This window comes from Hyperolius riggenbachi, chromosome 10 (assembly GCF_040937935.1).
Source record: "Hyperolius riggenbachi isolate aHypRig1 chromosome 10, aHypRig1.pri, whole genome shotgun sequence".
Taxonomy (NCBI): Eukaryota; Metazoa; Chordata; class Amphibia; order Anura; family Hyperoliidae; genus Hyperolius; species Hyperolius riggenbachi.
The window spans coordinates 25,928,132-25,942,168 of record NC_090655.1 but is presented as its reverse complement, the minus strand read 5'-3'; the positions used below and the strand labels follow the sequence as shown (position 1 = coordinate 25,942,168).

General features: G+C 50.0%; 1 protein-coding gene across 1 annotated transcript in view; it reads left to right on the top strand.

Moving 5' to 3' along the window:
- Positions 1-13,336, top strand: part of LOC137535684 (disintegrin and metalloproteinase domain-containing protein 9-like) — a 210,962-nt gene extending 197,626 nt beyond the window's left edge. Inside the window, exon 22 of the mRNA XM_068257548.1 lies at positions 12,637-13,336. Within this exon, the coding sequence (XP_068113649.1) occupies positions 12,637-12,733 (97 nt within the window). The 3' untranslated portion in view covers positions 12,734-13,336. The remainder of the gene's footprint in view (positions 1-12,636) is intronic.
- Positions 13,337-14,037: the final 701 nt, after the last annotated feature.

Sequence of the window (14,037 nt, the reverse complement as noted above, 5' to 3'; positions counted from 1 at the left end):
TAGTTGTACTTACTGTTACTACTTACTCTTACTGTACTAGGAGTCTAGGACACTCAGTCACTGTGTTCATAGGCTACTAGCTCCTGCGTGCGGTCACTCACTGTCTGAGTGTACACACACCACCCACACTCCATTTCCTTCTGATCGCTGATTGATTATTGTAATTAGTTAGTTGTACTTACTGTTACTACTTACTCTTACTGTACTAGGAGTCTAGGACACTCAGTCACTGTGTTCATAGGCTACTAGCTCCTGCGTGCGGTCACTCACTGTCTGAGTGTACACACACCACCCACACTCCATTTCCTTCTGATCGCTGATTGATTATTGTAATTAGTTAGTTCTACTTACTGTTACTACTTACTCTTACTGTACTAGGAGTCTAGGACACTCAGTCACTGTGTTCATAGGCTACTAGCTCCTGCGTGCGGTCACTCACTGTCTGAGTGTACACACACCACCCACACTCCATTTCCTTCTGATCGCTGATTGATTATTGTAATTAGTTAGTTCTACTTACTGTTACTACTTACTCTTACTGTACTAGGAGTCTAGGACACTCAGTCACTGTGTTCATAGGCTACTAGCTCCTGCGTGCGTGCACTCACTGTCTGAGTGTACACACACCACCCACACTCCATTTCCTTCTGATCGCTGATTGATTATTGTAATTAGTTAGTTCTACTTACTGTTACTACTTACTCTTACTGTACTAGGAGTCTAGGACACTCAGTCACTGTGTTCATAGGCTACTAGCTCCTGCGTGCGTGCACTCACTGTCTGAGTGTACACACACTAAATTTACTTGTGATTACTACTGATTATTGTAACTGCTAGTTGTACTTCCTGACTGTTACTACTTACTTACTGTACTAGGGGACACTCACTCAGTCACCTCACCAACCAACCCACTCCATTAAAGTACCCCACTTTTCACCCGCCCTTTTACAAAACTTTTGTCTATACGCCCAAAACATTTAAGATGTCTGGAAGTGGCAGCCAGCGCGGTTTGGGCAAGGGGAAGGGCAGCAAGGGAATCAGGAGGAGAGGGAGCAGCATTGTGGCAAGCCGCGGCCGCGGGCGCGCCACCATGCACAGTTCCGCAGCAGCAGCAGCAGCGTCAGTGGCTAACATTCCTCCCATAGCCACTGGCCGTGGACGCCTTGGGCGCCGCCCAGCAGGAGCATCTGCAACTCACGCTGCAGAGACACAGCAGCAGCAGCGTGTAGCACCTGCTCCCATTTTCCTCCAGCCGGGTCGGAAACGTCCCATTGAGGAAAAGGATGCAGACACTGTGGTGCAACTCATGACGGAGGATGAGCAGCCCGCCATCAGCTCTGCATCCGAGGCCTCCACCCTCACCACCACCACCACCCCTGTTCGCAGCAGCCGCCCAGCAGGGTCTGGGGAGGAGGCCAGTTCACCGTCACTCGCCGACCTGTCATTCAGCAGTCTTTTGACCCCAGGCATCATGAGTAAATTGTCTGCTGTTGTTGGCGATCTTGAGGAGGAGATGCTGATGGGCACTTTGGGGGATGAGGGATTGGACAGCAAGACTGTGGCGACAGTCAAGCAGCCCATCCATGCATCAGGAGAGGAGTTTGGGGGGTCCTCATCCCAGCAGGACATGTTTCAGGAGGGGGAGGATGATGATGACCCGGTGACAGACAGAGACTGGGTGCCACCACCTCCAGGGGATGTCGTCCTCAGCAGCTCTGAGGAGGAGGAGGAGGATGCTCTTGTGGGCCTTGCAAGGAGGCGCATCATTGCAAGCATTGGCAGCAGCAGTAGGCAGGTCCCACAGCCTGCTGGTGTCTCAGGCTCAGCAGCAGCAGCATCTGCCAGTACCACCACCAGCCGCACCCAAGCCCCCCCCCCAACCACCACAGGGAGACAGGCAGCAGCGCTTCCATGCCGTAGGGGGATGTTTAAGTCACCAATCTGGCGATATTTCACCATGCCCACTGTGTACAGCAAGTACGCCACTTGCAACCACTGTCAGCGGAAGTTGAGCAGAGGTGCAGACCCCTTAAAGTTCTGCACCAGCTCGCTCATCAACCACCTTGCGGCTAAACATTTCCACCAGCATGAGGAGTTCCAGAGGCTGAAGGCATCTGGTGCTGGCAGTGGCACCACACCCATCACTGCACAGCCTTCAGCAGCAGCAGCAGCAGCAACAGCAGCCACCCGCCCTCCTGCTCCTCCAGCAGCACCAGCAGGAGTGCGGAAACGCACTGCTCCTCCCCCCTCTGCAACTCCTGCCGCCGACACTGAGGCCTGTTCTGGCAGCCAGTCCTCAGTGGCCTCCTCCGCTGTGTCTGCTGATTCCCGTGTCAGCAAAAGGCCACGCCAGAGCCTTTTGAGCGAGTCCTTCCAGGGGGTGGTTAGGGCTCTGCCTCCCAGCAGCCGTCGCGTGCGGCAGCTGAACGGCTTGCTGGCACGGGCCATGTGCTCCCAACTCCTGCCGTACACGCTCGTGCAGAAGGGGAGCGACATTCGTGCGCTGCTTGCTTGCGCAGCCCCAGACTGGCAGCTCCCCAGCAGACACTTCTTTGCCCGCAAGGCCATTCCTGCACTGCACCGCTTTGTGATGGCCAATGTGGAGCGAGGGCTGGAGCACGCGGTTGGTGAAAGGGTCCACGTCACCATGGACTCCTGGAGCAGCCGCTTCGGGACAGGCCGCTACCTGTCCTTCACTGTCCACTGGGTCAGCTTGGTGGAAGGGGGTGAGGATGGGAGAGCAGCAGCGGGCACAGCAGCAGCAGCAACACAGTGGGTGGTGCCACCCCGCAGGGTCAGGGGAACTGCAGCAGGTTCCTCCGATCCTCTGCCATCCTCCGGCACACCTGGCCAAACCCCCCGCCTCAGCAGCAGCGTGAAGGCCCGCCACTGCCAAGCGCTGCTGCACTTGGTCAGCCTTGGGAAGACCAAGCTGACGGCAACCCATGTGTTGGCCAAACTCCAGGAGCAGGAGAGGATTTGGCTGACCCCCAGAGGCCTCAGAGTCGGAGAGGTGGTGGCCGACAATGGGGCCAATGTGGTTGCCGCAATAGACAGGGGAAACCTGACCCACATCCCCTGTCTTGCCCACGTGCTGAACCTGGTGGTGCAGAAGTTCCTGCGCACCTACCAGGGGATGGGCGAACTGCTGGAAACGGCAAGGAATGTTGTGCGTCACTTCCGGCGCTCGGCTGCAGCCTGTGCGAGCCTGGAAGACGTGCAAAAGGAGCTGGATCTGCCACGCCATCGGCTGATCCTTGACGTTCCGACTCGCTGGAACTCCACCCTGGCGATGTTGGAGCGTCTGGTTGAACAGAGGCGCGCTGTCAAACAGTACCTTGCCCTGGCCACTGTTTCCGCAGCTCAGAGAAGGGACAAGACCAGCAACATCCCGTCCATCGTCCCCGATGATGACTGGAGGCACATGCAGCAGGTGTGCTTTGTGCTGGCTCCCTTCCTGCAGGCCACAAACATGGTGAGCAGGGACCATGCTATGGTCTGTGAGTGGGTGCCCCTGGTTTCTCTGCTGAACAGGGCCCTCGATGCTTTGCTGGAACAGGGAGCGGCAGCCTTGGACCAGCAGGAGCGGCAACCAGCTGCGCAGTCCACCTCTGAGGGGGAGGAGGAGGAGGACTTGGTGGAGGTCCCTGACCTGGCTGCTGATGAGGGGGATCAGCACAGCGCAGCTGAGTTGGTGCGGGGGTGGAGAGAGGATGAGGCGGCAGAGGAGGAGGATGAGGACAGCACTGACGTCGATGTGCCAGCAGACGTGGCCCGCCTCTTCCCAATGGCAGCGCACATGCTGACGTGCCTGCGCAGGGACCCCAGGGTGATCCAGATGAAGCAGAGGGAGGAGATCTGGATCAGCATGATGTTGGACCCACGCCTCAAGGGGAAGTTGAGCCAGTTCCTGCCGCCTGCAGGAGGAGACCCAGCGCAACAAATAAGGAGCTTGCAGCAGGCCCTTGTTGAGCGCTTGGAGGAAGCCTTCCCCCAGCCTTCCGCCCCCACTGTCCAGCAGCCAGCACAGAGGCAGCAGCAGGTGCCTGCATCCAGCAGCAGCAAGCGCCCCACAGACCTGCTGTCTCTCAGCCACGAGCTCTACAGGACTGTAGAGGCTCCGGCAGCAGTGACTAGAGAGGAGATGCATGCAGCAGCATCCTCCTCCGGTCACAGCCAGCGCCTGACCCGCATGGTGGCTGACTACATGGGGTCGTACAGCGGGCTTGACAGCGATGCCCCTGTTGATCCCATGGAGTATTGGGTCAAGCGCATGGAGATCTGGAGCGAGCTGGCGCAGTACGCCCTGGAAGTGCTGTCCTGCCCCCCTTCCAGCGTGCTGTCCGAGCGCTGCTTCAGTGCAGCTGGTGGCGTGGTCACCGAGAAACGCTCACGTCTGTCTCACAAGTCTGTGGACAGACTGACGTTTCTCAAGATGAACCAGGCGTGGGTGGAAGGCGAGTTCCTGGCCCCTGTTGTCGGCGAGAGGGGGACATGAACTGGCTGCCGGAACCATCGTTAATGTGCCTTACCACCCTTTACCACCTCCTGGCTCCTGCTCACTAAGCCAGCCTGGTTCACTTTGACTATTACGTCGCCTGCAGCCACACATTTTACACCTACAGTGGGCTGCTGTGTACTGCCCTTCTGCTGTCTGTCTGTGTTTCCCACTGCCAGGGTACACAGCATTACCTTCTTCTGCTGCCACTCTGCCACCAGCTATTACGTCAAACAATAGCTATATTGGTTGTAAAACCAAAAACCAAAAAACCATTAAAAAAAAAAAAAGGTTTAATTTTTCTGAGGTGCCCGGGTTGAAAACTGTGTTGTCCCAGTTGTGTATTGGACACAATGTGGGCTGCACGACCGCTGTCTGGGACCTCCTGTTGTGTTTATTTACAGCCCTGGTATCACCGCTAGGTACCAGGGCTATTATGTCACGCTGCCTACCTGCTGCCACACTCACACTGCTCCTCCACACCTCCTCCTGCTGCTGCTGCTGCTGTCTGTCTGTGTTTCCCACTGCCAGGGTACACAGATGATTTACCTTCTGCTGCCACTCTGCCACCAGCTATTACGTCAAACAATAGCTGCTCGCCTACTCCTCCATTCCTCCTACTGCTGCTGCTGTCTGTCTGTGTTTCCCACTGCCAGGGTACACAGCATTACCTTCTTCTGCTGCCACTCTGCCACCAGCTATTACGTCAAACAATAGCTATATTGGTTGTACAACCAAAAACCAAAAAACCATTAAAAAAAAAAAAAGGTTTAATTTTTCTGAGGTGCCCGGGTTGAAAACTGTGTTGTCCCAGTTGTGTATTGGACACAATGTGGGCTGCACGACCGCTGTCTGGGACCTCCTGTTGTGTTTATTTACAGCCCTGGTATCACCGCTAGGTACCAGGGCTATTATGTCACGCTGCCTACCTGCTGCCACACTCACACTGCTCCTCCACACCTCCTCCTGCTGCGGCTGCTGCTGTCTGTCTGTGTTTCCCACTGCCAGGGTACACAGATGATTTACCTTCTGCTGCCACTCTGCCACCAGCTATTACGTCAAACAATAGCTGCTCGCCTACTCCTCCATTCCTACTCCTGCTGCTGCTGTCTGTCTGTGTTTCCCACTGCCAGGGTACACAGCATTACCTTCTTCTGCTGCCACTCTGCCACCAGCTATTACGTCAAACAATAGCTATATTGGTTGTAAAACCAAAAACCAAAAAACCATTAAAAAAAAAAAAAGGTTTAATTTTTCTGAGGTGCCCGGGTTGAAAACTGTGTTGTCCCAGTTGTGTATTGGACACAATGTGGGCTGCACGACCGCTGTCTGGGACCTCCTGTTGTGTTTATTTACAGCCCTGGTATCACCGCTAGGTACCAGGGCTATTATGTCACGCTGCCTACCTGCTGCCACACTCACACTGCTCCTCCACACCTCCTCCTGCTGCTGCTGCTGCTGTCTGTCTGTGTTTCCCACTGCCAGGGTACACAGATGATTTACCTTCTGCTGCCACTCTGCCACCAGCTATTACGTCAAACAATAGCTGCTCGCCTACTCCTCCATTCCTCCTCCTGCTGCTGCTGTCTGTCTGTGTTTCCCACTGCCAGGGTACACAGCATTACCTTCTTCTGCTGCCACTCTGCCACCAGCTATTACGTCAAACAATAGCTATATTGGTTGTAAAACCAAAAACCAAAAAACCATTAAAAAAAAAAAAAGGTTTAATTTTTCTGAGGTGCCCGGGTTGAAAACTGTGTTGTCCCAGTTGTGTATTGGACACAATGTGGGCTGCACGACCGCTGTCTGGGACCTCCTGTTGTGTTTATTTACAGCCCTGGTATCACCGCTAGGTACCAGGGCTATTATGTCACGGCGAGCTGCCTGCCTCATTGACTGCCTGCTGCCACACACTCATCCTCCTCCTCCTGCTGCTGAATTTACCTCCTGCTGTCTTTGTGTTTCCACTGCCAGGGAGCACATACAATGGCGCTTCCAACATGCGTGCGCCCACCAGCTATTTGTTACGCTCAAAAATAGCTGCATTTCTTTAAAAAAAAATTGAAAAGAGAAATACGTGAAGATGATGAAGAAGAAGATGAAAAAGAAGAAGAAGATAAAGAAGAAGAAGATGAAGAAGATGAAGAAGAAGAAGATGAAGAAGAAGATGAAGAAGAAGATGAAGAAGAAGATGAAAAAGAAGATGAAAAAGAAGAAGAAGATGAAGAAGATGAAGAAGAAGAAGATGAAGAAGAAGATGAAGAAGAAGAAGAAGAAGATGAAGAAGAAGAAGATGAAGAAGATGAAGAAGATGAAGAAGAAGAAGATGAAGAAGAAGAAGATGAAGAAGATGAAGAAGAAGAAGATGAAGAAGAAGAAGATGAAGAAGATGAAGATGAAGAAGAAGATGAAGATGAAGAAGAAGAAGAAGAAGAAGATGATGAAGAAGAAGAAGAAGAAGAAGAAGAAGATATAGAAGAAGAAGATATAGAAGAAGAAGAAAGATAAAGAAGAAGAAGAACAAGTATATACAGTAACACTACTGAACAAAATTTAGGACACAACTTCTCTTTCCACATTTTTTTTTTAAAGGAACATCCCCACATAATCACTTGCTGTTGTTACTTGGAAAAAAAGATGTTTCTTGCATCATTCACCCTCAAAACAAGTGTTGGAAGCTATTTAAGGCCAATTCGAATAGTCAGCTCGAATAGTGAGCTCGAATACCGACTCGAATAGTGAGCTCGAAGTCCGAGGTCGAATCGAATAGTAAAAATTATTCGACTCGAATATTCGACTGACCTCGAATAATTTACTATTCGAATTCGACCAAACTCGAATTTTAAATAGGGGTATTTGAGCATCACTGATTGGCTTATTCATTCTGCGTCTTCTGATTGGCTTAAAATTACCGCATATCGCCTAACTACCTGTGACCTGGATCCTGGCCCAACACAGTTCATGTTGAACTGCCCGACCTGTTTGTACCGGTATTCCTCAAACTTGTAAACTGTTCCTTACAATCAGGGATATTTCCTGCTTTACTGAAGGAAGCAATCATCAGGCCTCTCCTCAAAAAACCCTCCCTGGACCCAGATGCAATGACCAGCTACAGACCTGTCTCTAACCTCCCCTTTCTGGGTAAGCCAATTGAAAAAGCTGTTTACCTCCAGCTAGAAGCCAAAATCCTACAAAACAACAGTTATGACCCATTCCAGTCTGGCTTCAGGAAACATCACAGCACTGAAACTGCCCTCATCCAAATATGCAACCACCTGCTCATGGCAAGAAACAGAGGAGAGTGCTCGATCCTCATACTGCTAGACCTTTCTGCAGCCTCTGATACAGTTGACCATCCATGACATCTTGATAAACAGGCTACAGGAATACTGCGGCATTGATGGCATAGTTCTTCAGTGGTTTCAATCCTTTTTGAGTGGCAGAACTCACAAAGTGTCTATGGGGCCCTTCCTGTCCACCCCTGTATCACTTAAATATGGGGTGCCCCAGGGCTCAATCCTCTCTCCCCTGCTTTTCACGATTTACATGATACCGCTTGGAAAACTAATCCAAAAACATGGCCTGACATACCACTGCTATGCGGACGACACCCACCCAACTATATCTTTCCTTCAAGCCTGGTGTGACAGACCCAACTCTAACTATAAACGCCTGCTTACGTGAAGTACAGCAATGGATGAATGACAACTGGCTGAAACTAAATGCAGACAAAACTGAAGTCCTTCTGATAGGAGGGCAGAGCATGATAACAAAACAACTTAACTTGCAGTCTTCACCACTGGGAATAGGAGGCACGGATCTGCGCAGCTCTGATCATGTGCGTAGCCTGGGAGTTCTAATTGATGGGGATTTAAACTTCAGAACTCAAATCTCTGCTGTGGTGAAATCATCCTATTTTCACCTGAAGAACATCACAAAAATCAAGCACCTCATTCCCCCAGAAGATCTGCCAACCTAAGGGCTGGTTCAGACGGACGTTTGGAGGCGTCGCGTTCGTTGGCGTCACGGTGCCAATGCGTTCGGGCTTTCAGCAGCGTTCGCGTTGCGTTCGGATGCGGTCGCGTTTTTTTCTTCCCCTGGGGGACATTACCCGTCGCGGTTAACCGCCCCTGGAAGCTACATGTAGCTTCCAGGGGCTCCTTGAACGCCAGGGAAAATCGGGACCCGAACAGCACGTTCGTGCAAACGCGCGTGAAAGCTTGGTACAAACGCTCCCATTCACTTGAATGGGAGCATTTAACGCCAAGCCCCGAACGCTGGCGGTAAACACTGCACAAGCGTCCGTCTGAACCAGCCCTTAGTCCATTCCTTCATCACATCCCGACTGGACTACTGTAATGCTCTCTACACTGGCCTTCCAAAAAAGGTCTTGTACCGCCTACAGCTGATACAGAATACTGCTGCCAGACTGCTAACCAACCAACCCAGTCACTGCCACATAACGCCAGTCCTGCACTCCCTTCACTGGCTACCTATAGAATGGAGGGTCCTATTCAAGATCGGCCTACTGACATTTAAATCCCTGAATAATCTAGGCCCTGGATACATGAAAGATATATGTTGCAGCTGCGTAGCAATCCCCACATTCTCAGATCCACAGGTTCTAATAATCTAGTCATACCCAGAGTCCACTTGGAACCTTTTGGTCCCAGAGCCTTCTGTCATGCTGCCCCTACGTTTTGGAACTCCCTACCTCAACAGATCAGGACAGCTCCATCCCTGGACGAGTTTAAATCCAGACTGAAAACCCACCTGTTCAGTTTGGCATTTGCAGAAATATAACTTTTGTTGTGTGAATACTTCATCCTACTAATTACTGAATCTGAGAGAGCCTAAGCGCTTTGAGTCCTATGGGAGAAAAGCGCTATAAAAATGTTATTGTATAGTATTATAATGTGGATTTTCAGCATTTTACATTACAGTAAAAATCCACCGACTTTAGCGGTTAATAGCAAAGCCCTCATAAGTCCGAGAGACACCAAATATTCAGGGTTTACTAAACTGAATCTTGTGAACAAGAAGGAAAAAAAAGTTTTCAAAAAGATCTTATAGTTTTTTAGAAAATCGATGTTAAATTCGGCAGAAATCTGCATTGGAATGCGGAAATTGGTATCAGAAAGCGGTAATCGGCAATGGCGGAATGCGTATTTTCCGCGGAATCGTAAATTGGCATTTCCGACCATCCCTTGGGGACAGCGTTGGGCCAGCGAGGTGGCGGATTTGGCGTCACAAGGCTGTTTCTGGATCGATTTTAGCAGATGGCTGAATCAATTTTGATTCAGACTTTGGTGTACGGGCAGCTGACAGATCTCTCTCTAATCAGACTGGATCAGAGAGAGATTTGTCTCTTGGTCTAATCTGCCCATCATCGTCTGATGTATGGCTGTCTTTACCGGTTTTACTATATCGATTGTGTGTACGCCTTTGTTCTTTTCATTTGTCTTATTTACGATGTAGATTTAGGCCTCATTCACACTATACACATTGCTGTGAGCATTTCAGTGTGGTAGTGTGTGGTACGCAAGAACATCAGAGGTGCAAAGACTGCTCTGTCTGACATTCTCATTATTGCGCTGTGCAGCTGTATGTTGCGGTATTGCGCTGCTGCGTGCAGGGTTGTTTTTTTGCAAAACACAGCGCTGACTCATTCACTGTAATGAAAGGGATTAGCTGCACAATTAGATGGCGATTCCAAATGCACTGCATTTGCTAATGTGAACAAGGCCTTAAAGAGAAACTCCGACCAATAATTTAACTTTATCCCGATCAGTAGCTGACACCCCCTTTTACATGAGAAATCTATTCCTTTTCACAAACAGACCATCAGGGGGTGCTGTATGACTAATATTGTGGTGAAACCCCTCCCACAAGAAACTCTGAGGACTGTGGTACTCCTGGCAGTTTTCTGTCTGTGAACCCTGTTGCCTTGTGAGAAATAGCTGTTTCCTGCTGTTCCCAACTGCCAAACAAGCAAGCAGCAGCTACATCACCTGCCAGCAGTATAAATGTCACCATGTGATAAATGTCAGAATGTAAATCAGGGATTTAAAAGATTTTACAATGGGCCAACACTGACTAAATCATTTATACATAATTATTGTAAAAATGAAGCACTTTTTTATTACATTATTTTCACTGGTGTTCCCCTTTAAGGTGATATAAGTGCAGGAAGCAGAACTTTTAACATAACTGGAAGACCCTCAGTGTCTTTAGCTCCCACCAACAATCCGCATTTGGTGGATATCCCAATGAATTCTAATGGGTTTGGACATTGAATAATAAATTAAAGCATGCCTGAAGCGAAAATAAACTTATGAGATAATTTATTGTATGTGTTGTACAGCTAATGCCTGCTACACACCATGCAATTTCCCATCAGATAGACAGGTTGAAACGATTGTTTTTTCTGATCGATTTTCCTATCACTTCTACACAAAGTCCATCAGAAAAATACTCGGCAGTTAGATCGGACCTGTCGATTTGAACCGTCTATCCAACAGGAAATTGTATGGTGTGTACCAGGCATAATAAATAGAACATTAGTAGCAAAGAAAAGAGTCTCGTATTGTTTTCCAGTACAAGAAGAATTAAAAAAAAAAAAAAAACTTCAGATGTTATGTATGCAGAAGAACTTCTCTGAGCTCTTCAACCCAACTTGGGTGGAATACAGTCCTGTCATCTGAAGGACACATCCAAGCTGCTGTTTAAAAAAAACCCATCTACTTCCCTGGGGCTTACTTCAGCCCCTTGCAGCCTTCCAGTGCCCTCGTCGCAGCCCCCCCCCCCCCGCGCGCTGGTACGCCACCCACCCTCCGGTGCAAGATGTGCACTGCGCCTGCGTGAGCGGCTCTCAGCCACACTGACATCATCCGGACTGTACTGCGCTGGCACAGTAGTTCTGCACCTGCGCAGTACAGCCCAAATGGCGTCAGTGCGACTCCATGATCCGCACGCTGGAGGGCAGGAAGATGGCGATTTGCACCACACCGGAGGGGACCGGGAGCCACCGGAGCTGCGGCGAGGGCACAGGACGGCTGCCAGGGGCTGAAGGGAGCCCCAGGTAAGTAGATTTTTGATTTTTAATTTCCCTGGACCTTCCCTTTAAACAGAAAAGAAACCGTGAGAGACAGCTTGCGATTATGTTTTATTGCAGGAACATTCAAAGGGTCATTAGCTCTTCTCTACAGAGTGTGGTTTGTAAACTGTAAGTATGACAGAATGATGCAATGTTATAAAAAATAGCTATATAACTGAAAATAAAAATGAGACTTCTTTGCTACTTACAGTATGTTGTATTCATTATCTGCACTACACATACATTTCATTATATCATACGTTTTTTTCCGCTTCAGGTTTGCTATAATGTGTCAAGAAATACGCAAATAAACTGTGTGATACAGCTTCAAGGAAAATAAAGGTGGCCATACACCTGACAATCTGCTGCCACCCAGATCGACCATCAGATAGAGCCCTCCGATCGAATTGCCTGCCCACACACTGCAGGCAGATTTCCAATAGATTTCATGCTGAAGTCTATAAAAAAAACATCCTAGTGCTGCCCCCCCAAGTGTATGTGTCCCCCCGGGGTCCATTGTCAGTACTGCAGGCTCACCTGTCATACTGGCTCAAGGACCCTTGTGCCTGTACCATGTGACACCGCCGCATGTAGTGACATCACTGGTATCAATGGTTACAGGCGCTTGCGGTGGAAAGTCAAAAAGATGGAGGACACAGGAGGAGTCCTGACGACATGACAGGTGAGCCTGCAGCATTTACCATGGACACCGGGGGTCCATAAGGTCCATTGGTTGTCAGGAAATCGAACGCCACGCATGATCGAACCCTTGCAACTAAGATTTTCCAGCATGCCCGATCAAACCTGTCAGCCAATTTTGGACAGAAATTGATTGAAACCATCAATCAAGTGGCCATGCTGTTGCATCGATATCTTTCAGATTCGATGATTATGACCAAATCCGCTGGATATCGATACCAATAATCGAGTAATGTATGGGCATCCTAGGGTCGTCTTTAAAAACAGTGCAGTGCCTGCGAGTAGCTGCTTATCATTTTTAACACAGTTCTTGTATAATAATTTACGTATTTCTGAACCACAGACCACCGCCGCCTCCTGTGAAGCCACAACAGCCTGTCCGGCCTCCTCCACCCCGTCCGACATTGGCGCCAATAAACTACTGGGTGCCCAGCGCCTAACAACAACGTGAGGTTCCTTTGGAACTGGTTACTTCCTGGTCAGTGCCGGGAAAGGAGCTGTATTATTTTGCCAGACATCTAAGTGAACTGAGTAACATTTCCCAGAATGCAGCAGGGAGGGAGCAGTGACTAAAACATAATGAAGGAAACTCAAAGAAAAATACTAAAGACTAATACCACACACACAATCTCTCTCTGTCTCTCTCTCCCCCTCTCTCTCCCTCCACTAAGAAGGGTTCAGAACCTACCCAAAATCCCCCCCACACACAAACACACGCTCACTAGACTCCCCTTCCATCAGTGATCTGAGAGGGCTTTCTCATCAGCATACCACCGGCATCTGGTGAGGGGTGGGCGTGTCACTGTATCAGCTCAGCTTTCCACAGTCCCTCCTGGGGGCAGAGGCGTAGCTATGGGGGAGCAAGGGGAGACATATGTCCCCGGGCGCAACACTGAGGGCTTTCAGCGCGGCCGCTGCTCCCCCACGTGCGTGAGAGGCGGCCCGCTTATCTCCCTCCCTCCCTCCCTCTGCAGAGGAGTGCAGAAACAGTAATAACAGCAGACGACCCACCGGATCCAACATTCCAAAGATGACGTCATCTCTCCTCTGCGGCACGCCAGCGTCCTCTCCTTGGTAACCATGGGGCCATGGGACAAGAGACTCCACTGTTACCAAGGAGAGGACGCTGGGTGCGCTGTAGAGGAGAGAACATCTGGCTATCTAAACAGGATTTGTACATCTGGCTCCATTCATTACAACACCCACATTCTGATGCCCATTTTTGTGCTCTGGACTGTTCATGGGGGGGGGGGGGGGGGGCGCAAAAACTGTCTATGTCTCCAGGTGCTGAAAACCCTAGCTACGCCTCTACCTGGGAGGGCACATGGCTGTCAAAGCCTCTATGCACCCGGCCTCTAGCTCGAGTCTGGTCATTTCGGTGCTGCAAAGCACCTGATCTGTTATTTGCCCTCTCTACAGGGACGGATTTTCCAAAAGGCACTGTAGGCATGTGCCTACAGGCGCCTGGTGAAGGAAAGGCGGCTCACTCCCCTCCCAGAGCGCCTCATCCCTCCTTCCCTATGCAGAGTCCTGATGAGAGTGTAAATAAGAGGTTACTCACCCTGCTCTTGGCATTCCACTGAACGAGATCTCCCTTTAGTCAGGGGCACCTCTAGCTACTTAATACGGCGGTTCTTCTAGCTGCTGAATACTCGGGTGGCACGTCAAGCTTCTTAGAATTGAGGTTACTTCTTGTCACCTAATACTAAGGGGCACCAGGCTGTGGCTAACCTTGCAGGGCAGG